Source organism: Bactrocera neohumeralis, chromosome 4 (genome assembly GCF_024586455.1).
Source record: "Bactrocera neohumeralis isolate Rockhampton chromosome 4, APGP_CSIRO_Bneo_wtdbg2-racon-allhic-juicebox.fasta_v2, whole genome shotgun sequence".
Classification (NCBI taxonomy): Eukaryota; Metazoa; Arthropoda; class Insecta; order Diptera; family Tephritidae; genus Bactrocera; species Bactrocera neohumeralis.
In genome coordinates, this window is record NC_065921.1 from 66,312,057 (window position 1) to 66,337,641 (window position 25,585).

Consider the following 25,585-nt stretch of genomic DNA (forward strand, 5'->3'; position numbering starts at 1 on the left):
TTGTATATTTTAAACAATATACAATAACAATAGCAAAACTAAATGCATATATACAGGAAAAAAATTTTAACTAAATTAAAATTGTTAAAATTTATTTTTCTTTAATTAAATTTCTTTAATTTTTATTTAAAATAATATGTACATACATATGTACTTTTTTAAACAAAAATAAAAAAAATTGTACACAGAATTTTTTTTTTTTAATAAAATTATTTTTTTTGTTATTTTTTATTTTTTAATTCAAAATAATTATTACAAATTTAAAAAATGAGAACAAAATAATTCATACAAAAAGTTTTTAATTAAATTTAAGCTAAACTAAAATTTTTCAAATTTAAATTTTCGAAATTTATATAATTTAATAATTAAATTTAGTTTTCATTAAATTTAAGATATTTATATATCATACATATGTATGTATGTATATAAAGCAGTAGTTCAACAAATTGTCACACAGGAAAAAATTTAAACGAAAGTAATTTTCTTAAAACTTACAGTTTCTAAAATAAATTTGTATATTTTATTTAGCGAATGCATACATATATTATTTTATTTAAAATTTTTTTAATTAATTCATTTTTTAAGTGTTTTTAAATAAACTAATACATATACATATGTATGTATGTATGTATGTATGTATGTATGCATATAAAACAAGAAAAAAAAATTGTAAGCAGAAATTTCTTTTTTAAATTAAATTTTGTTTTATAAATAAATATTAACGTAGGAGAATAACTGCAACTATATTTAACATATAATTTTTAATAGTTTGAAATTTGAAAATAATAATTTTTTTTTACATAAATTTTAACACAGGAAAAATAATGATTAAATTTAGATTTAAACTTTTACGTATGACCTAAGACTTTTTTTGTATTTTTAAGTTTAAACTAAAAAAAGTATCTAATAAAATATTTAAATTTATAGAAAAACTCAGTTTAAATCAGTCTAAAACTCATGCTGTTTAAATTTACACGAATAAGGATATTTTTTTCGCTTCAAGTTTAAATTGCTCATAAAATAAATAATATTTTATAATATTTACAAAAAAGCAATAATTATTCTGAGGAATTTTTTTTATTTATTTAAAGTAAAAAAAATTAAATTTAAATTTAATAAAAATGTGAAGTAATTTATTACTGGGGGACACTCAATGGATTGACGCAATCTATTACCATTAGCGCTAATCGAATCGTATCTTTTAATCGGGTATGCTTTTAGGCGCAACATTTTGGTGGATTAGTTTCATGCATTGCAGTGTCGGCAAAGCAGTTCAAGTCAGCATATAAATGGCTGGACTGGGTTAGAAAAAATAATAATGTCTAAAATACTTTTAACTTAAAACAGTAATAAATTTATCACATAATTAAAAAAAAAATTATTTAATAAATATTAAAAAATCTTAAACTTTACTTAAAATTTGTGGCGCCAAAAACCCACTGCCGTATTTGAGCAATATTTAGACATATTTCTTCGCAACCAATGTTCTACATTTACATAATTGCTTTATTTGTTAAATAAATTTTATTATGTCAGATTTATTTTACTTAATTCAGTCTTTTTATATAGAAATGGATTTGGGAGCCACTGGAAATTAAAATAAATTTATAAAAATTATGAAATGCATTTAAACCTGTAAACAATTGTATTAAAGTGTAAATAAAATATATAGATAAAAAATAATAACAATACAAAAAATAGTTATTATAAAAAAAATTAAAAATAAAACAAAATATAATAATTATATAAGAAAAGTAATAATAAAAAAATAGAAAAATAAAATAATTAAAATAAATAATAATAATTATTATAATATTTTATAGAACTTAATTTGTCTAAGCAAATATTAAGTTTTGAAATTATATAAGTTATACAAAATTCAATCAAATTTAATTTTATTTTGTATAAGATATTAAAATAATTTATATGTTTAAAAATGTTAATATAAAATTATGTATTGTTAAAAATAAAAAAATTACAAATTAAAAAAATCGAAAAAATAGAAAAATAAAATAATTAAAAAAAATAATAATAAATAATAATAATTATTATAATATTTTATAGAACTTAAGTTGTATAAGCAAATATTTTTTGAAAATATATGATTTATATAAAATTCAATCAAATTTCATTTTATTTTGTTTAAGATATTAAAATAATTGATATAATTAAAAATGTAAATATAAAATTATATATTGTTAAAAATAAAAAAAAATATTATTAGTACAAATTTAAAAAAAATTGACATTTTTTACTAATTTAATTTTTTTTTAATTTTATATTAAAGTATCTATTTAGTAAAAATAAAAAAAATATAATGTAAATAAATATTAAGTAAAAAAACAATTCCTTTTTAATTTCTATGTAATTACAGTTTTATTGTTAAAAATACAATGAAATATATGTTTTAAAATAAATGTACTGAAAAATATTTTCAATAAAAAAAACGTCGAGATAGAAAATCGATAAATAAAGTGCTCAAATTAAATATTTCTAAAAACACATTTTAAAATAATTTTTTGATATTGGCAAACAGTGAGCAAACAATGCTCATATTAAATATTTTCAAAATTATGCCTAAATAAAACTTGTAAGATATTATTACAAAATTATAAGCTTATCACTTTTTGAACAAAAAATAATACAAACCTCTCAAAAATAGCTCTCAAATCAAAACTTAAAATCCAAAATCATTTTTGAGCAATTTTTAAAATATCTGAAATAAATAATAAGCCATAAAAAAGAAGAAGAAAAAACAATGATATTTTAATTGAAAAAATCAAGGTCATATATTATTTAGCAAGTAAAGCATTTCAATTTTACAAAAACAAAATTCGAGTACAGCTTAACGGTAAAATTAACATCAGAAACTTGTTTATCATTTAAAGCTAAGAAATCTTAAAACATAATATATAGTATAGTATACGCAATGTAAAATATATAAATTACAAAATCGAAAAATCGAAAAATAGGTAGAAGAAAGAAACACACTTTAGTACCTAAGCATTTTGAAGACACAAATACAAAGCAGAAATTATTTAAAGCTAACTAAAGTGCGTTTTTCGGTGCAAAAGTGGAAAGTGTGTGCGAAAATGTGTTGTGTTCGGCGATATTTTGTATAATACAAATTACAGTGTAAAAGTTACAGGGTTGTATTTGTGTAATGGCATTTCTTCAGTGCATAAATAACATGTAAAAGTGAAAATTAAAAAAAAAATTACAAATATTTTTTACAATTGCAAACTGAACACTCAACGTGGAAGCGAAGGGTTGCATTCAATTTTTGCTTTGTCTTTGTAGGAAGAACTGGAAAAGTTTCGCGTAATTTGTGCGTGACAGAAACTTTTTTCGATACTTAAACAATGCGGTTTATGTTTACAAAAGTAAATATAGTCTTAAAAAATTATGAGCTTTTGCAAAAAAGTTAGGTGCTTTGCATTTTTTTTTCAAAAAATGGAAGAACATTTTAAGATCTAAATTGTAGTTTAGTAGATCGCGCATTTATGAAATTTACAGTGAAAATTCAAAAATTAATTTTAGGTGCTTGGCAGCTGTACGGCTGAAAAAATTAATGGTTAAGTTTGAAAATTGTATTTTTTTTTAATTACATAATTTAAATTCTTTTAATTTTAAAATTATAAAATTTCGTAATATAAATTTTTTAAAATTTTTTTTTTTAAATTTCATAATTTAATTTTTTTTAATTTCTTAATTTAAATTTTTTTTAGTTTCATAAGTTAAATTTTTTTTAATTTCATAATTTACAATTTTCAAAAAACTTCATAATTTATAGTTTTTTTGATATATGTAAGCTTCAAAAAATCTAGTCTATAAATTAACACTCAGTTTTGTAATGTAATTTTTTAATGTATAAAATATTAGAAATTTCAAAACTTCTGTTTTAAAAAAATTGTGTTAAATTTTTTTTAAATATTTTTATTTTTAGTTAATAGCCAAGCACCTGCAGTGAGTAATCAGAATTGCTTTTGGTAGTTAAAGAGAAATAGTCTGGAAATATTTTTCATTAAAGATTTTGCTTATGAAATTTTTTCACTCATTAATCTTTACAGATTTACTTACTATTAGGAATTAATGACTTTCTTGTTTACACTAGCAAACAAAGCTTATATCACACATTAAAAAATTAGAAAATCGCGTGCAAATTTATTTAATAAAAAAAAAAAATATTTCAAAAACTAAATATTTTCAAATTTTTTTCTTTGTATTTAAAATTTAATTTTGCCAACTATTTTACCAAACTTGAATCATAATCAGGATTGAATTTCTTGGTGAGTTATTATTAAGTTTTTTTACTTGTTATAACCAAAAAAAATGTTTTTTAATTATAAATCGAAATGTCAAAACTTTACCCTCCGCGACAATATGCCAGCATAATCTTTGTTTACTTAAAAATCGTAAATTTCAAATTTTCTTGAAAACTCAAATCTCTTTAAATAAAAAAAATACTTTTCAACTAAATTTAGACATTTTTAAATTCTAACTTAATTTTAATAGGACACAAACAGCGTTTTGCTATTGTTTTATATATGCAATACATGTTGACGCAAAAAAAATTAGATATGTAAATATTAATTTAAAAAATGCAAGCTCATAATAATGTGAGTTAAAATTTACATAAATTGCTTTGCAAAATGGCAAATAGATTTTAAACTTAGCAAATATAAATAATATTATTATGCGTACCTAAGCACGCTTTTTAAAAATTTGATTAAAAATATTATTATTAAAATAGTTGAAATTTTTTATTTTTGCTGTAGCAGTAAACAGCAGCAACTGGTTGCGCAAGCAAATAATGCAAAACCTAAACAGCAGAATAAAATTGTATAGAAATGAGTATATAAAATTTTGGGAAAATGTTTGCGAAAACATTTTGCGCAAACCTTATAGTTACGTCACCAAAGTGAAAATTGCGGCAAAAAAAAGTATTAATATCTTGCGTAAACCTTATAGTTACGTCACCAAAGTGAATGTTGTTTTAAAAAAATCTATGAACATTTGCGCAAACTTTAAATGAAATGAATGTTGTTGTAAGAAAATTATTAATTTCATTATTTGTGAAAGAATACGCGCAAAAATTTGTTATAAAATCGAAATCAGTTTATTTTACTTCCTAGCTGCAATAACAAAAAGTTATGTTTTTTTTGGAAAGTTTTAGAAAAAATTTGCACAAACGGTTCGCACAAACTTTAATTTAAAACACCGATGTAAACAATAAACTTTAAAAAGGCATAAACATTAAGTTGGCGCAAGCACTTGCCGAGCTAATTAGCACAAGCTTAGCCAAAACTGATTATTTATTTCCGCAAAGATTTGATATAAAAAGAACTCGCTTTATTTTACTTGCTAGTTGCAATAAAAAGAAGTTATGAATTATTTTGAAGATTTAAAAAAAATATTTGCGCAAACCGTTTGCACAAACTCTATATTTATAACACCAATATAAACAAACTTACAGATGCATGTATTAAAAATTTAAAAAGCACAAAACTTAAATTTGCGCAAGCACTAGCGGAACCTAGTTTGCGCAAACTTGGCTAAAACTATATTATTTCATATTTAACGGAATTTAAAATGTAATAATATAATAAAAAAAGGTTCAATGCATAGCGTTTAATAGGTTATCTAAAAAATTACGCAAAATGAACACAGTTCTGCGTTAGCTTGCGCAAACGAAAATTATACACTTGCCGCTAGTCTATCTTGTGTGTATGTAAAATTTTCTTTTGTCTGTAGTGTATTGTTTAAACTTTTATTCTTGCTGTCTTTGTTTGTATTTTCACTTATTTAATTACACATAAAAATGTATGGCTTATAAAAACGCTATTGCTGCAACTGTTCTCTCCATTCCCTCAACTGCATTTTCAACTAGTTTATTACAATAAATGCTTGATCATTTAATATGTACGAGTACTTTGTTTTGTTTGCGTTTTTTTAAAGTAAAATTTGGTTTTGTTTTATTTTTATTTTTGTTCTTTTTGCGCACAGCAAATAAACAAAAATAATATACATTGTATTTGTTGCTGTTGTTGTTTGTAAAATATTTTACTGGTGTTTTCGTCTTAATGAAGTAGTTGTTTCGCATGCTCTTACTCTCTTTCAAACGCCGCTTTGCTCTCTTACGTGCTTGCAGCGTTCTTTGCTTAATTTAATTTTAATTTTTTTTTATCAGTTTCTTTTCACATAGAACATTTAATAATAATAATAATATTTGTATATATATATTTATTCGTTTTTTTCTTGTTGTAGTAATATTAATAATATAATTTTAAGCATATTTTGTATAATATAAATACGTTTCATATATGTATGTATGTATGTTTATGTAGTTATGCAATATTTTTCTCTTTCAAATTTCGTTATACAACTCCTCTGCAACTTTTCTTTTTCTTTTCTTTAAAATTTCCAGCATAACTTTTTCGTCATCATTAACTTATTCGTTACGTGTTTAATTTTATAGAAAAAAAAGAGAGAGTGTGTGTTTTTTTTTCCTTTTTGCTTATACGATTATTTAGTTCTTCATTTACATTTACTGTGATGTCTCTTGTGATATTATTATATATGTTTGTCTCTTTCGCACAAATGACGCCCGTGTTCCGTGCGTTTCCCGCTCACACACACTTCCTCTCCTGTTATCTTACTTATGTATACAATGCGCTCCCTATCTCCCTTACGCTGCCCTAACTATTATGAGAGCTTTGAGTTTACGTCAAAATTACCGTTTACTTGTGCTCGCTAACTCTTGCTAGCTATTACTCACGTTCTCTCTCTCTATCTCACTTACTCTACGTAGAACGCTCACACGCTACATAACTCTGCTCTATGCACCAACTAATCCACTGAAAGAAATTATTTGGTATTTGCGTTGCATTTGCTGCAGCTACTCTGACTAGTGGAGCTTGGGAGGTTTTACATTCATTCATTATTCTTCATCTAATTGTGTTGTTGTTGTTGTTGTGCTAGTAAATTGTGGTGATGGTTCTTGTTGCTACAGCTATCGGTTTACAAATTACACTGCCATAGTATCGTAGGCTGTGAATCCTGCGCCACTTTGTTGTTGGAGTTGTTTTGGACCGGCTTCGTTTCTGTTTTTTTCGCATTGGTTTTGCGAAATTTGCGAAAAATATGAAAAAATCATTTATTAGTAAAAAATCATAAATACTTTTCGTGATAAGTGTTCTAAATGCGGTGAATAAATTACAGTTGTATGATATGATAGTTTTAAGTTCTGCAATATTAAGCTCATTCATAACTCATTACGTTTGTATAAATATTAGTTTAGTTAATATATTTTACTCGCTTACATTTATAAATACAGTTAGGGTTTAATGGTTTAGTAATATACCGTTATATAAATTGTGTATTTTAAGAGGCGACGATTTTTTTCTAGATTGCACTTTTATAGGTTAGAATCCCAAAATTGGAGATTTTAATTCAAATTCAGAATTATTCACAAAGTAACATCAATATTAAAGATATGTTGGAAGGAAAACCCTCCTCAGAAAAATATACTGGATACGCTACTGGGTTAGAAAATATATCGAAATCGAGATTTATCAAGAATAAGCTATATGTCTTGTAGTTAAGTTGACTTTCTATACATCAACCATAAGTTTAACTACCACTTATCGGTTCAGTGAAACAAATTTTACCGTTAGTAGGTTTTATATATAGGTTTGACAACTCTCACTCAACGGAGTGCTTTCTACTTTTCTGCTTGACTGAAAAATTTAGCGGTGATAAGCTAAACAAAAACTTTTCCGCAGCCCAGTATATTCGAGAAAGTAGAACTAATTTTAAAATAAAAAAAAATTGTGTTTCCATGAAACATTCGTAGCCTCTTTCGTTGAAAAAGTAAATTGATGTATAGTTATGATATTTAAAATGCTGTCAGACACTTGCTTATAAAACTATGTTTTAAGCTTTTCATTATGAATTTCTAAAAAAAAGATTAAAGCGCTCATTCAGTTTGTAGTAGTAAAAGCTGATAGATGGTTGAACTCATATACACATTTTTTGAGTGTAGCAAAGTATTCCATTGGCTATTCCTTAGTGTTTCGTGTTAATAATAGTTATTCATTCAATTCAACTGGTGTCAAGTAAAAATTAAAAATGTAGAAAAAACTTAATCCGTAATTTTGCAGTACTTAGCTACTAGGGAGTTACGCAAACGTTTACTATATTGCCTTTTCCTATGGCTTATGAAGTAGCTCATTGCAATCTTTGAAATCAATCATTCGGTGCAGGAAATGTTAGAGGAGGTAAAGAAAAAACATTAAAACATAATATTTAATATTAAGAAAACTTTTGACATTTCCAACGCCTAAAATTAAGGACTAACAATCAGCCTGTGAGCTGACAATATCTTTTATGGCTTCGTATTGTACTTTATGCCATGAACACTGTACACAGATTCATAAGGCACCCGTTACCAAACATGAGATACAGCAAAAGTAAAAGATTTGAAAATAGAGAGTGGCTTTATTTTGACAGTAATTTTTCTATATTATTGAATATCCTAACTTCAAAGATCTCTTAAAATGGCATAACTAGTTTTTGATTATAAATAGTAATCTGATTCTATAGATTATCTAGTACAGCCAAGTGATTTTTATTTTGTGGTTACCTCTAGTTTATGGACAGGTTTTGTAAGGGTTATACATCCAAAGGCAAAGAACTCATGTAAACAAAAATTTCATATGTTTACGGGTGACTTTTTTCAATAGCCTTTTTTGACAGATCACGTGAGAATCGTGTCAAGCTGTCTTGTTAGTTTTGTTCAGTATCGTTTGGCATTTCATCATGGTAAGACTTAAGCCTGAAAAACGTTTACAAATCGTTCAACTTTATTATGAAATTTCACGTTCTGTAAAGAGTGTGTTACGCTCGCTTCGCTCAACTTAAGGTCAACGTAATCAGACCACCGAGCGAACTATTCGCAACACCACGTCCAGCACGCAGTGAAGAAAATCTAGCTGAGAGTGTGCACGAAGACCGTGGAGAGTCGGACTGATATATGGAACGACTTGGCGCATTTCGCGTCAAGATCTTAACTTGAAAGCATACAAAACACAGCTTCCGCAAGAACTGAAGCCGCTGGACTATTGAAAAGTTCCAGGAAGATCCGACGTTTTTGAGCCAAATTTTATGCAGTGATGAGACAAAATGACAGCATGACAGCATTTGGGACGAAGAGCAACCTGAAGAGTTTCAAGAGCTGTCAAATAATGGTTTGATGTCATTTGTAGGCTGGTGGAATCATCGGTCCATATTTCTTCAAACGTAACGTAAATGGCGACCGTTATCGCGCTATGATTCGACTATTTGATGCCTGAAATTGAAGCTCGTGGTCTCGGCGACATTTGGTTTCAACAAGACAGCGCCACTTCCCACACATCGCTTCAAATATGTTATGAGTGGATTTATTGAGAAAACATCGGTGTGCAGATAATTTCACGTTTTGGACCGATCGACTGACCACCAAAACCGTTAGACTTTTCCTGTGGGGATATGTAAAGTATAAGGTCTATGCGGACGATTCCGCTTCGATTCGAGGCCTTGGATCAAAACATCACGCGTGATATTCGCCAGTTACCAGTCGAAATGGTCGAACAAGTCATCTAAAATTGCCGCGGCCAACATTTGAAAGAGATAATTTTCAAAAACTACGTGCCAAAGAATGTTCTTTCGAATGACAATAAACATTCCCCATTAAATTTGAAGTTTCTGTGTTTTTTATTTAAAAAAGTGGGAAACCTCGAAATATATCACCCCTTATGATCAATTGCGAATCGGGTAAATCTGTAAAGGAATGCAATTTTGGGGAAAACAAAAAAAAATATGGGTTTTCTAATCGGAGATTCAATTTATTATGTAAAACTGCACCACTGATATGTATTACAGTTATGAGCGCGATGGTAGTTCTCTCTATTTATCACAAGTACTGGAAGAAATTAAAAATTGAGTTCGCTGAGAGAATTTTCTACAAGTTTTAAGTTCCTACGAAGAGCAGCTGATAAGTACTTAACTGATATGTTTTGATAACTACAAAATTTTGTAAAAAACTTTAAATATTTAACCTGAAATACAGTTTCGCGCCATGTGCATGTAAATATGTAAGCAAAGAGTTCTTTGTGTGAGTGTCAGAAACATACTCAACAACCAAAGCTTACATTGGAAATATTTGTATGTGTTTTTACGCTGCTATTTGTATACATTTTAAAAGCATGTACCGTTAAATTCCATATACAAATGTTTATATTATTATAATATGTATATAATATATATGTATGTATGTATATACTTATTGGAATTTTGTAATAATCAAACTGTGATTTGCCGTTCAACTCAAACACAAAATACAACAATAAACATATGTAAATAACAACAAAAAATTTAAGCTTGAAACTTAAACATCTTCAAATAAAACAACACAACATGCAAATAATACTACTCGGTTATTAACAAAACTACGAGTCAAATATATTTTACCCGTTTAATCATATCTTACTATGTGGCTACGCATGCAAAGAACAAGTAAATATAATAATAATATTTTATATCAAATTGGTATAAATATATGTTATTATTTTTTGACATATACACGCATTAACAAATTACACCATTTATAAATAATCAACTTACAATGGCCGTCGACTATGGTGAATAAGTACGAGTGGTTTTTGTAGGTAGTAGAAATTGGTAGTAGAAGTAGTTTACATAGTAGTAGAAGTGGGTGAGTTGTACATCAGGAATTAAATAAAAAAATATAACCAATAAAAAATTAATTTTATTATTAGTCCAAAATTTGTGCTTTAACTTTAACAGCATTTTTAATTTTTTATGTTTATAATTTTAAATTGTTATTATTTTATATTTATATTTTTACTTGATACTAACAGTTATTTCAAGGTATTTTTTAAATAAATTAGTTTTTGATAAAAAAAAAATAAAATGTTATTAAAAATTGCTTTAAACTGAACAATAAAACATAATTACTTTACTTAAATTTTTTTTTAAATTGCATAAAATTGTGAAAACTATGGTTTTCAAGGTTAAATTTTTAATTTTTATGCAATCATTAAATCTGTTAAAGACATATTTTATCAACAATATTATTACTTGATATTTTTAGACATTAAAAATTGCTCAAATTTTACAAAATTCTGTAAATATGTTAAATGTTCAACTTAACTTTTCTCATTTAAATTACTTTTTAGAATTTTTAAAATTATAAATTTTTTTATAGTTTATTAAAATTTAAAAAAAATGTATAAACACGTGCTCAAATGTTTAACTTTTCGCATTTAAATTACTTTTTATGATTAATAAAATCAATTAAATTTTAGAGTTTACTAAAATTTTATAAAACTGTACAAATACGTGCTCAAATATTGTGTTTTTTTAATGTAAATTATTACTTTTTTATTTCAAAAGCTTAATACACTTTTTAAAAAAATTTTATACTTTAATTTTTTATATTTTACATAAAAATTTTTAAAATATATATTTTCGTTGTTTTCAAGTTTAACATTGCGCAACTAACAAATATTAAAATTTTTGTAACTAAATGCAATTAAGTGTAATAAATACACATTTTTTGTATTTATTTGTGTCTTAAAATTTTTAGCTTGGCCCCAAAAAAACCAAACTACAAAAAAATATAATTATATGATTACTTATTTTAAGCAACTGCAACTACTTGAAACTAATATAATTGCTGTGTGTAACAAATTTATAAACTAAAAACATATTAAATTTAATTTTGTTATTTCTTTTGCGTGCCTTAAGTACTTTACCTTTCAATCAGTTTGCGCATTTCTTCAGTTGTACGCTGATCCTTTTGCAGTGGGGATCTTTTGACAGCTGCTTACAGTTAAATTTTTTAGTTTATGTGCATATATTGAGTATTGAAAATCAAACGTTTCCCAAACGTTAGCACAAATATATTTAGTTTCAGTATGATAAAATTCCGAAATAATATGTTAAAAATAAAAAAGGAGAAAGAAAAGTTATATAAATCAATAAATTAACCAAAATAAAGTTCATGTAAATTCCTAGCAAACTTACAATTGTAATCATTTCAAATACAATTTCAAGGAATTTTTCAAAATTACCTTTAATATGAAAATACTTTAAATTAAATTAAACCATATTTGATTTTCTTTTTAAAAATTTAATTTTTGAAAAATTTTTTAAAATTGTATTTTCCATTAAACATATTTCTCATGTGCAATTATAATTTTTATGGAACTTAAAAAATCGACAACCATAATTGTGCAAAATAAGTTAAGAAGTTCATTAAAAACGATTTTAAACGATGCTAATTTTGGATGCTTCGAAATAAGTAAAGAAATTTTTTAAAGAGAAATTAATAAATTTTTTAATAATTTCCAAAAATATTCCTTTTATGAAACGAGTGATTTTTTTGGATATTGTTATTGTTTTTCAATCAGAAATGTAATATCTCTGAGTCAATTTTACTCATAAAGAATATAAAAAAATCAATAATATCGTTTCTAACCTTACTTTAGAAAAAACTTTTATTTCTACTTGAGCTTAATTTACATTCAGAATAAAACGAAATACCTTCTGCTAAAATGAACCCTATTTTATTAATTTTATGGCAGACCTCAGAGGCACTGTTCAGGTGCTTAATTTGCATACTGGAAAGTGAAAGAATCAGATAGAACTCAAAATTGCTTTATATGGGAAGTAGGCAGAGATATAATCCTATATCTCATGAAAAAAAAATAAAGCAAGAGCATACAAATTTAATTTGAATTATTTTTTTATAGAAATTTTGAGGTTTTGAAAATTTTTAATTTCTCTTTAGGTGCTAAAATTTTAACGCAACAAGAAAAACAATGGTTTTCATAAAAAGTTTTTATAAAAAAAATGTTTGTCTATGCTCGTGAGATAAAGGAATATTATGAAAATTTAAAATTAAAAAAATATATAAATTATAATAAATACAATTTTTTTTACAATGAAAATAATTAGTTTTAACATACATATGTAATTAAAACATAATAAAAAAATACATAAAATGTTAAATTTATTAAAATGCATTTTTTTATGTTCTATGATCCAACCAACTTTCAATTTTCCTGTATTGTGAAATCAAAATAAATTTCGACTCTAGCAAATTTATGGTTGTAAATACTTATATATTTAAAACTTGTTTCACATATTCTTTTCTATCTTTAAAACTACAAATAATAATTTGCTACAACTACACATGGATTTTACTAAATTAACTTAGATTTTTAAAATGAAATGTGCATGCTGATGCCACATATGAGGTGTAATGTTGTCAATGATGGCAATGATATAATAAATATAAACATGGAATTATTTGAAATAAAAATTTATGCTTAAACTTTAAAACTAAAACCCGCATTATGTTTTTTTAGTCACAGACAATAATTTGTTATGAACAAAATAAAAAAAAATTAAATAAAAATAATTTTTTTTTAACCCAAAACATATACATATGTATGTATATAAACACAAGAACAGTTAATGAAAAATGTGCTTGAAATGAAATGAAAAGAAACGGTGCAAAATTATATGAAGAAAATGTTGAAAATAACCCAAACCGTCGTTGCAAAATGTAAACAAAACTTTAACCAATTTGTATAATTTTAACAATAAATTAGACACAAATTATTTAGCAAAACACAGTATGAATATTTGAAAACGCTTATATGTAAATAAATTTAAAAAATCACATTTTTTAGAAATATGTAATGCATTTGTTTAATGCTCACATGAGTAATCACATGACACTCATTCGCTGAGTAACGATGAGCGGAGCCGAATGATGATTTATAAACAGTTTGAATTGTATGCGGTTCAATGAGTGAGGGGCGGACAAAACATGTAACGCGATTAAATGCAAACTAAAAGCAGTGCGAACACATTTTTCATGATAATTCGTGTTGGCAACACTGCTTTCAGTTGAAAATATTTTGTATAAATAAAAATAAGCTGTCATTTCTTATAAAGTACTCTTCATTATAAATAAATATAATTCCTATTAAACATATATGTATAAATTATATTTGAATGCTTGTATGTATGTAAAACTTATCAACTAAAACGCTTAAAACTCCATGAACGTCGCATTTGGGGCTTATGAAAAATGAGCAAACGAAAATTACCACGCGTTATGAGCATTTTTGAGGTTTGATGAGTGATATGGTGACTTGGAGTGTGCAACTGAGAATTTTGAAAATTTTTTTAAACTAATTTATGACGAAGTATTAAACTTTTTATTGCATTAAAGCATACACAACAACATTTTTTATAAAAAGAATTGCGCTAAAAATGCGTGGTTGGGTAACTAATTTGTAAACAAAACAAAAATGTTTGCGTGAGAAATTTTAAAATAACAACAACTTTAACAATTATAAGTTTTTGAAAATATTCCGATTGCTTTTTCACTCACCCTCATTGGAGTCTTCTGCTAATAATGTATATTTGCATTATTTTTTTCCAATTAAATTATTAAAGACACAAAAATAGCGTAAATTAGCGTAAGTTTGTGTTAAGTACAAAGAAAAAAATATTTCGAAATGCGTTTAGTAGTCACACATTGCAAAATGCCGTTATACTGTACACAAAATAATTATAGTAATTTATTTCAATTCATATAAACCTTTAAAATATCTGGCATAACCTCAAAATCTTAACTTTTTACTGCTATTTATTGCCTAGCACTTTCAATTATGTTTAAAACTTACCACCATAATTGCCGCGTGGTCCATGATCGCGATCACATTCAGCTTCTGAGATTTCATTGCTCTCCTTGGAGTCGTTGAACGACGAGTTGCTCATGTCGTGGTTGCGTGGTGGTGGTGGTGGAGGTTCTGGCGAGCCATTACCTGGATTACGTGCAGAACCTAATTAGTAGCAGTCACATTAAAATCTTCTAAATATATCCCCCTACTTCAAAACCACCCAGACTTCGGCACATACTTACCAACACTACGACGTCCCATGGAGCCACGTGAGCCATAATGATCATATGGTGTGCCATATGGACCGCCATATTGTGATCCATATTGATCCTCTTCGGGTGCGCAATTAGCGGGATCATCATATTCGGGTCCGGGACCAGAGTACAGACTGCCGCCTTGTGAGTTGACGCGTGTGTAACGACGCTGTAAATTCAATACACATTTTTTGCATTTTAAATTGTGTGTTATTTATGTATATGCGTGCACTCACATATTGATCTTCTTCGGCGCAATTGGCTGGGTCATCATACTCCGGTGCTGGTGTATAAATGGACGATTGTCCGCCTTGGCTATTCTTGCGTGCGTAACGATTAGCGCGTGGCATTGACTGTGAACCGGAACGTGAGTGTACATGTCCAGGGTGTCCGGGTGGTCCCATGGTGCCTGCGTGTCCGGGTCCAGGTGCATGTCCATTTTGATGAGGGAAGGTTTGGAAATTCATAGCCTTGGTGGGGTCCATTTCTTCACGGAAGCCGAGCAAGTGGAAGGTCGCATAGGGGCAGATCTCATCTTCCATGCCTTTTTAATGTTGTTGTTTGTGTAAGAAAATTTCGTATAAAAAATTTTGAGTGTTAGTAGTTTTCGGTTTTAAAATTTTAAAAATTTAGGTGTATTGTTTTTGTTTTGTGGGTTTGAGGGGTTATGTTGTTACTGTTGTTACACTGTACTGTATTAAGTAGTTATATTATAGAAAACAGCATGCATCTCTTTACTTTTTTTAGTTAAGTATTTATTAATATACATACATCTGTATATACATAATATTTATGTACACCATTACTTACTGTTAGTATTTGTTAAATACGGTAATCTTTGTTTGAGTGCCCACAAAATCCAAAAATGTTAAATATGATTTTTTCAAAGTTTTTGTTTTAGAAATAAGATGTTTAGAAAAAATAAAAAAAATTATATGTGTAAATAATAGTACTGTTAAAATCTTTATACGAGCGATACCATGTTATCTTACTATTTTTTGCTTTGAGTTATTTTTTTAAGTTAAGCTTTTGCTTTTGAACTGTAGATTTTTTCCAGTAACCAAATTGTTTGTGCAAAGTACGATTTCCACTTCAAATTATAAGCAGAATAATTAAAAAAAAATTTCCATCTCATTTTTTTTTCTCAAAATTCAAATTTTCTAAAATATTATTTTAAATGAAAAATATATTAAAAATAGATAAAAGATATAAATTGTTATGCTTTTTTTTGGAAAAACCAAATTTAGTATCTTCCAAAATTTAAAAAACAATAAAAAAACTTAATTTTTTTGATCTATTTATAATATGTTATTTATTTTCATAAAAACCTATTTTTGTTTTTCTCAACATTTTTTCTAAAAACAAATTTTTAATTTTTTTACAACCATTTTTATGGATTTTTCATTTGTTTAAGAATGTTTTAGAAAATTAGAATCTTGAGAGAAAAAAAAATATTTTTTTTTTTCAAAACTAAAAAAAAACTTAAATTTTTTAATAGTTTTTAAAAAAAAAATTCAATTTTTTTGATAGTTGTTTTTTCATTGAAAATATGTTTTTGAGGTTACCCACCTTACGAAAATAAATTTTGCTAATTTCTTATTTAATTTTAATTATTTTAAATATTTTTGAAGCCCTAAATTCGTTATTTGATTAGTTTTTTATTAGTGGCATCCAATTGGAAAAAATAAAGAACACATAAGGTATAAATAGTAGTAAAATAAAATAAAAATCTTAAATAAAAAATAATAAAATTAAGCACAACACAATTAAAACCCCGTAAAAGTCAATACCACCCTTGTTAACGCCTACCTGGATGTCTATAATGACACTGTACATCTTCGGGACCATAATGATTACCGTGCAATGGCACTGGTGGGGCCTTCAATTCCTCATACAAGTTAGTACGGCGTGGATCCCAGGTAGAGTGATTTGAGCGTATGCCACGTGCTACTCGAGTACACATAAATGAGCATAACACAGCATAGCCGAGAATAGCACAGCATAGCCGCGCATAGCACAGCATGGCATAGCATAGCATAGCCAATAGATGCATACAAGTGTTGCGTGGCATAAGCCCATGGTTTTAATAATGCACCGTAACATTTCATATAAACCGTTATGTATATGTTTAGAGTGTGTAGTTGCGTTTATTTGTGTAAATGTTTGATTGTTTGTTTGTTGTTTTTGTTGTCATTTTATTTTATATAATAAGTTTTAAAAAAATTCGTAATATAAAACACGTTTTATAAAACATCAAGCGGTTGCAGGAGTAAAAAGCCATATAAATCGGGATTTTGTCGAGGGTTGGGATTACAAGTAGGCAATTTTCAGATGATGAACATAAAAATAAACAAAAAGATAAGATTTCTTTGAATTAAAAGATTATAAAAAAATAAAGAAAATGCTATTCTAATAATTGTGCTAAAGCATTATGAGTGGAACAAACATTTTTTATCAAATACTTCTTTAATTTATTTTTTCTTTCGTTCAATGAATGGTGCTAAACCCGACTAGAAATCAGAAATTTAGGTTTGTATAAAAAAATATAATGTTTAATACTGTTACCTAAGGTAGACCTAATTCTGACTCTGGAGGATGGAGCCATGTGTAGTAGTTCACGCAAGCGAGGAGAGTTCTCTGATATTTCTTGTTGCAGCCAAGATACGCACCCACCTCAGTGCAGCAAAAAACGCACGTCAACAAATGCAATCACAATAGACAGCCGAACGATTTTCGACTCGACTTGCACTCCTGCTTTCTAAGAGCACTCGTCAGCAACTCGATATAAGAGAACTGTGGGACGGCATTTCTAGCTCATTACGTACAGCTGCAAATGAAACCATTGGTTTTCGGGAAATGCACAAGAACAGCTGGTACGATGAGGAGTGCCGTGTTGCAGGGAAGAGAAAACAGACTGCCTACCTCGCAACGTTACAATCGACCACAACACGTGCGGGATGGGATAGATACCGAGAGCTGAAAAGGGAAGCGAGACACATTTGCAGACAAAAAAAAAAAAAAGACAGAACGAAATGCGTGAGTATGATGAGCTTGACAAGCGCGCCGACAGGGGCAATGTTCGGAAATTCTATGAAAAGACGCAGCGACTAACAGAAGGTTTCAAGAACGGAGCATACTCTTGTGGAACCCCCAGAGGTGATCTAGTGATTGATGCCCAAAGCATACTAAAATTATGGAGCGAACACTTCTCCAGCCTGCTGAATTGCAGTGAAAGCATAACGCCAAGAGATGGCTAACCCAAGTCTCCAATCAATGACGATGGAGCAGACGTTCCATTGCCAGACCATGAAGAAGTTCGTATAGCAATTACCCGACTGAAGAAAAACAAAGCGGAGGAGCATGTATCAGCTTCTTTGTAGAATAAGGTCGGAAGAAATTCCGATAAAATAGCCCCAACGATTGGAATTAAAGTGTGCTCTGCCCAATCTACAAAAAGGGAGACCTCAGAATCTGCACTAACTACCGTGGGTTAAGCCTCCTCAAGATCGCATTTAAGATTCTATCGAGCGTATTGTGTGAAAGATTAAAGCCCACCGTCAACAAACTGATTGGCCCTTATTAGTGTGGCTTTAGGCCTGGAAAATCAAAAACTGACCAGATATTCACTATGCGCCAAATCTTGGAAAAGACCCGTGAAAAGAGGATAGACACACGCCACCTCTTCGTCGATTTCAAAGCTGCTTTTGCCAGTACGAAAAGAAGCTGCCTTTATGCCACTAGGTCTGAATTTGGTATCCCCGCAAAACCAATACAGTTTTGTAAACTGACTTTGAGCAATGCCAAAAGCTCCGTCAGGATCGGTATGACCTCTCCAAGCCGTTCGATACCAAACGAGGTTTCAGACCAGGCGATTCCCTATCGTATGACTTCTGTAATCTACTGCTGCAGAGCTGAATCGAGAAGGCACAATCTTTTATAAGAGTACAGCTCTTAGCGTAGGCCGATGATATTGATATAATTGGCCTGAACAACTGCGCCGTTAGATCTGCTTTCTCCAGACTGGATAAGGAAGCAAAGCAAATGAGTCTGGTGATGAACGAGGGTAAGACGAAAGATCTCGGCGACATTTGGTTTCAACTAGGCGGCACCACTTCCCACACATCGCATAAATCAATGGATTTATTCAGAGAACAGTGCGGTGAGCAGATAATTTCAGGTTTTGGGACGGCCGACTGCCTGCCAAGATCGTGTGATATCACACCGTTAGGATTTTTCCTGTGAGAATATGTAAAGTCTAAAGTATAGTCCCTTTTCAATTCAGGCCTTGGAGCAAGACATCATGCGGGCCAGTTACCAGTCGAAATACTCAAACGTGTTATCGAAAATTGTACTCAAAGGATGGACCAACTGAGACGTAGCCGCGGCCAACATTTGAAAGAGATAATCATTAAAAAATTAATGCAAAAGAATGTTCTTTCGTACAATAATAAAGCATTCCCATTAAATTTTTCTATGTTTTTTCTTAAAAAAAAAAAGTTGGGAATCTCGAAATGGATCACCCTTATTTCACGAATTCATTAAGTCGTAAAGCTGCTTTTATTTATATCCAAAGTAAGTTTCACGTTGCTACAACAACAGACCATCGTACTCTTTCTGATGAAATGAATTCATGTCTCTCTCGTTTTTTTTTACTTTCTCCGATAGTTGACTGTTTCTTCGTGTATCTTCTAAATTGTCATTACTTAGTGTTATCTTCAAACTTTTGCAACCAAAATAGCACAAAAGCATAATTGTTGATAGAACGCTTTAAAATGTGTTTTGTTTTTTTCAAAATGTTGTTCCACTTATAATAAAGCAAAAGTAACAACTTACGACTATTATCTAAATTTACTACAACATTTATGGAGCATGCAAGAGGTATAAATATTCAGCAAAAGGACATTACGAAATGTTTAAAAGAAATAATCGCATTTTTAAAATGTAGCTTAAGTTTAAAGTTACACTGCTACACCGTAAAAAATTACTTTAAAAGTGCGTAAAAGGTTAGACAGAAGTAAGAATGAGTCAAAAATTAGCAAAATTCAAGTTTACATTAAGACGTTTCAAATTACATTTACAGTTTTCATAGAGATTTGTAAATTCATAATTTTTTTAGTTATTATTTTTTCTTTTATTTATAAAATTATTATTTTTTAAATAATTATAATTTTTTTTTTTTTTTGCAATTTAGTCCTTTTTTACTTGCATTGCATATGCGTTTGGCGCAAAGCGTATATGAATAACTAATAAGCCAAAAAATTGCATACAAATTTACGCCAAAACAAAAGGAATTTCGTGACACTCAAAATATCGAAATGAAAATAACCGAAAAATCAATGGAAGAACAAGAGGATATTTGCTCGCATTAATAAATGTTGTAATTCGTAAATTTAGATGCTTACTTATCACTGTACCTCGCTTAATCCGGTCGCAGGTGTTGTAATTGGAGCCGGGCACTGGTGGCAGCTTGCGATTGGGTGGTGCAATATAGCCGAGCTCGTCACGCAAATCGGGTCGTCGTTTGTCCAATGTGGCGCCAGGTCCCATGGTCTGATTGTAAACTACATCGTCTAGAATTAATATATGATATGGCAAACTCAATATTGGGGGCACTGAAGATGCTTTTACCGTTTGACTTTCAATTGGTTTCTTTTCTAATTTAAAAACTTTCTTACTTTACTTCTGTTTTTTTTTTCTTCTTTTGTACCGCTTGCTACCGTTCGCTTTGGCAGGTATTTTTCAATTGTTTTTCTTTTTTTTCTGGTTACAAAATCAATTAAATCATTTCGCACAAAATTGACTTACGTGTTACGATTTTTGTTTATTGCTAGTGAGTGCCAGAGTAAAAAAGAGAAAGAGTACGAACCAACGAACGAGCTTAAAGGAATTAAGAATTGTGCAACACAACTTTTTATAAAATTTTTTAAAACTAATTAAAGGTGTTTACATATTTTTCTGCTCATTACATGTACTTTAAGTTCCAATATATTTTCTGTAATATATTTAATTATTATTTTTTTTTTTTTATATTTTATATATAAAAATATTGTAGTAAAAAGATTTTCGAAACTTTCTTCATAAATATACCAACATACGTACATACGTTTAATTCAAAAATTACGAATAATATTATGAAATGTATGATTGATTTACGATTTCGAATGTTATGCTTACAATTTTTTGGGGTGGAAAAAAGTTGCCAATTATTTCGAATTTTAATATTATTTGCTGCTATGAATTTCGATTTTTTACAAAAGCATCTTAGTTTGGGGGTTTTGGGCGCATTTTTTTAAAAAATATTCAAAACTTAAAGAAAACGCAATTCTAGTTAGAGTGTCATGTTGTATAGAAATTGAAGTTCGTGATAGCGTTGTAGGAAATTTGTGTGTTTTGAGTTAATTAATATTCAGAGGAAACACAAACAGAAATTTGTATTGGAAATATAGAGAAATTAACTTTGTATTTTTGAGTTCGAATAGTCAATATAGAGAAAGAGTAAGAAAAAAGTGTTGAATTCAGAATATAATTGGTATGTAGGTATGTATAATATCATAGTTACAACTAAAACGTACAAAAAACCATATGGGTCCTAGAATGAAAAAAGTAGATATTTATCTAGTTAAGGGTAGCTAAGATTCCCGATAAACAGTGAATTGGTATATTCATAGCATATATGTAGAAGCCAGCAGATATGATAGCCTTTAGTTTTACTAAACGCAGTTATTAAAATACTTATTCACAAAAAAAAACAAAGAAATTTAATAATAATAACAGACCAGGTTTATAAATACTAGTTTGGTGGGTAGAGTGGATGTTTGACGAAGCACTTAAGCCGTTGGTGGTCCATTGTGAAACTGACACACTATTTAAGGGGTTATACACAGTTAGAATCTTCAAAAAAAAATCGATTTTTTATTTTGTTTTCTTAATGAACATATATTTAAAAATTGCGAAGAAAATTTCATATGAATTGATTCAATACAAAAATATGATAGAATATGTATATAGCATATACAAAATTTTTTTTTTTTTAAATACGCCAAATAGACGCAAATGATTGAAAGGGCGTTTTTTAGAGTACTGTATATTTAAAAATATACAGAAAATTTCATATCGTTGGTGTGAATATTTTCGAAGTTAGACGCAAATTTGAAAGGGCGTTTCAGAGTGCTTGGAAGTACAAACTTTAAACGCTTTACTGAAAGTGATGTTTTCAAAGTAGGTGCCCAACATTACTCCAAAACATGAGCTTCTTAAATATATTTTTGGTAACTAATCGAAGATTTTTTCTCACCCATAAATATATTTTATAAACAATTTAAGGCCGAAATGTTGGTCAAAAATCGTTTTTTTTAAGAAAGCGTCATTTTGTCAAAAAATTGTATTTTGCTTATTCCTTCGATTAATTGCTAGATTTGACATTACTTTAACGAAATCTGTTTGGTATTTTAAATCCAGTGGACCCAGTTCAGAGATATAGTGGTCACCGCAAAACGTCTTTTTTGAGAGGAGCTCCCAAAGATCAGATATCGAAGTGCTCCTTTCCAAATAAATATTTTTACTAATACTAAATCCTATAACACTGTTTAAAAATACATTAATACAAATTTTTGGGTAAATAAATTTAAAAGTTTTCTAAAAAAGAATTCTTGAAAATTCGGCCTTCTAACTGTATATAACCCCTTAACTTTCAGAAAAGAATTATAAAATTTCTACTCTTAAAATGAAGTAAATAGAAAATTTCGTGAAAAATTAAGGAGTTAGGTGATTTTTTAAATTTCAAAAAATTGTTTTTTTAGAATATTTTCCCAAAGCTTCAGGCACCGCAATAAAAGTGTAGGAGGTAGAGCTTTTGTGAGAGCAGCCTGTCAGACTAGAATGGTCGACCACTTCAATATTTGATCGAGTTTTTCTCAAAACATCGCTTTCAAAGTCGATGGTGCCGATTTCTCAGCAACTAGTGAAACGATCTTATTGAAAAATTTCACAGTTCTTCTAGTTAGGATGACCTCCTGATGATTGCATGATTTTTTTTTTTGTCGATTACAACTAATTATTTTCAAGGCAGTTTGTGGTAAAAATTATACCTAAAATTATACTGCTTTGTGTGCAAATTTGTCAAAATTCATTTTCTTTTTCGAAATGCCTTCATTAACGACGACCTATACTCATCGACTACCCGATGAAATCTTATTTTTAATTTTAGATGAATCATTCGTCCATTACTATGACAATCGCGAGGAGACGTTTTTGGGTGGTTCATATACTCAAAAGTTGTAATAATTAATTAATTCATTTTATTAATAACAAAGATAAGAAATAGGCAATTTTTTAGCCACAAAACCCACATAACCTGGCAGCCTAAAATTCTAAATAATTAGTTTTACCTTAACTGTTAACTCTGAAATTGAAAATTAACAAAGATGATTTTTTATCAAAGCTTCTTTAAACAATAATAAAGCTTTGAGCTATTCTCTGTAAGCTCTCAATTTCGGATATACTTTGTATCTCAAAAACGAAATTCTTCAAAAGATAAAATATCGAAGTGAAAATTTCCTTTAGTTCCAGTGAGTGCAGTGATTAAATGAATAAGTCCTAACTGATTTTTTTTTAATTCGAAAATGGTCTTAGAAATTTTTACAAATTTTTCTCTTTTGCATAGTTTAAACAAAAAGTTAAAATATAAGTTATTTTATAAGTAATGAGGTTTACAAAATCATATAAAAAATCTTTTTTTTGGGCTTGCTATAAATATACCAATCTCCGTATTTAAAACATTTACTTTTCTAAGGGTGGGTATAACCAATTTGTTAATGAGATGACATGATGGACATAATTTTCAACACTTAAATATATAGCTGTACATATATACATATATGAGTAATCATTTTAACATTTACATTACTACAACAACGATTACATACGAGTAAATATGTTTATATATGTATTCAAAAGTGCTACTAGATTTTCTAATGGAATTTAATAAGGAGTTCGAATTTTAATTCTTAGCTGATTTCAAAACATTCGAGAGTAATTTGTAACATCTGAAATTAAAACTGAAAGCAGGGTGTTTCAAATGCTCTTTACTTCCTTTTTACACTTCCTAGTTACTGTTATTAAAAAAAGTTGCGAGAATGTTCGTAATTTTTATAGGATCATTTAGTATTTTCCGAATTGTGTGTTGGTATATTTGTGTTGTTTTTGTTAATTATAATTATTTTTAAAATTGGCAAGGATTCATGCTAAGTATTATGTTTTATATACAAGTGTATAAGGTTAGTAATAACGAATATAGCGTAACATTTAACACGAAAACAATTATTAACAGTAAATATTTTTTTTTTTACCGATTTTGTAGTGATTAGATATTAATTAATTTCTTTATCAAGCGCCAAGTGTAAGCAATTTGGCGATGAACATAAGTTTCTAGTTAGAATTTTTCAAAACAGAAATAAAATATGAAAATCAATACTTTCCACATTAAATATAAAATAATACAATAACAATGGTTATTATTATTCATGAAAGCACTTTGCTATGTATGTTTAAGCATAGGAAAATGCAAAACCTACAGTACACATCCTTTTGTCCTCCACGCAAGTCATCAGCACGGCGTCTGGAAAGCGCTACACATACAACAAGTATACCAACCGCTACCACAATGACTGTGGCTATTAAAGGCACCATAAAATTCAAGTCCAGCCATTCGGGCATCCAGGCGGGCAGGCGTATACGCGTATTCAGATTGCCTGCACCGCGACCATCGTCAAGTGGTGCAATGGTGCCTGATTTTTCGGCGCACATACACAATTTATGACGTAGTTTTTATGTTCGAAAGTAGTTTTTATAAATACAAACCCAGTTTTATTTATATTTTAATATATTATAGCGTTATTGCATGCATTATGATAATGTTCGAATTTTCGAAATTGTATTTTCGAATATTCGAAAATTACATATGTTGTTCATATCGATAATTATGTCAAGCCAAACATTTAAATAGTTAAAATTTTGTTCATAGTAGGGTACGGATGCATTTTTACAAAGTATTTAAATTTTTTTATTCATGTTTTTTGTTGTGTCGAATTAGCCGAAATGAAAACATTAACAAACATAAAATTGGTTTTGTTTTGTTGATTTGTTTAACGTCGTCATATTAAACGCATTATAGAGAGAGAGAGTTTCAGTGATCGTAGAAGTATGTAATAACACAATGGAAAGAAAGAAACAAAAAAAAGAAAATTCCATTAATAATATTCAGTGTATATACCTTTGTGATGATTGCCTTTGCTACGTAGAACACAAATAACAATTATCGCTATGATAATAACGAGTAGAGCAGCTACCACCGGTACAACTAAATTTAAGTTGGAAAGTATGATGCGTATCGTATCCTCGGCGGTTAGTTCGGGTAAGTCACGCGAAGGGGCAATTGTTCCTGTAACAACCAAAGTTTGTAGAAGCGCACAAACATACACACACACACACACAAAGAGAGAGAAAGATAAAGAGAGAAAAGAGACACAGAGAAAGATAGAAAGCCCAAATTTTGGCATTACTCGGTTAAAA

The 25,585-nt window shown here is 28.5% G+C and overlaps 1 protein-coding gene and 1 long non-coding RNA gene across 3 annotated transcripts in view; both read right to left on the reverse strand.

Annotated features, from left to right (window-relative positions):
* Positions 1-3,335: 3,335 nt before the first annotated feature.
* The window catches only part of LOC126757001 (cell adhesion molecule Dscam2), a 169,031-nt gene continuing 146,781 nt past the window's right edge, over positions 3,336-25,585 (reverse strand). Inside the window, exons 12-22 of one of the 2 annotated variants that reach the window (XR_007666670.1) lie at positions 24,589-24,801; positions 20,431-20,586; positions 16,826-16,963; positions 15,253-15,560; positions 15,005-15,185; positions 14,766-14,924; positions 14,471-14,488; positions 11,817-11,883; positions 10,663-10,674; positions 4,965-7,103; positions 3,336-4,901 (exon numbers count right to left, since the gene is read on the reverse strand). Coding sequence is in view for 1 of the 2 variants with exons in the window: in XM_050470543.1 (XP_050326500.1) it covers positions 7,028-7,103; positions 10,663-10,674; positions 11,817-11,883; positions 14,471-14,488; positions 14,766-14,924; positions 15,005-15,185; positions 15,253-15,560; positions 16,826-16,963; positions 20,431-20,586; positions 24,589-24,801 (1,328 nt within the window). In the remaining variant the exon portion in view is untranslated. Of the gene's footprint in view, positions 7,104-10,662; positions 10,675-11,816; positions 11,884-14,470; positions 14,489-14,765; positions 14,925-15,004; positions 15,186-15,252; positions 15,561-16,825; positions 16,964-20,430; positions 20,587-24,588; positions 24,802-25,585 lie in introns of both variants that reach the window. The other variant, XM_050470543.1, reaches the window with a different exon arrangement.
* On the reverse strand, positions 7,351-10,260 carry LOC126757069 (uncharacterized). The gene is made up of 2 exons (XR_007666685.1): positions 9,907-10,260; positions 7,351-9,867 (listed from the first exon to the last, which is right to left on the reverse strand). It is a non-coding gene; the product is annotated as an uncharacterized LOC126757069 (long non-coding RNA).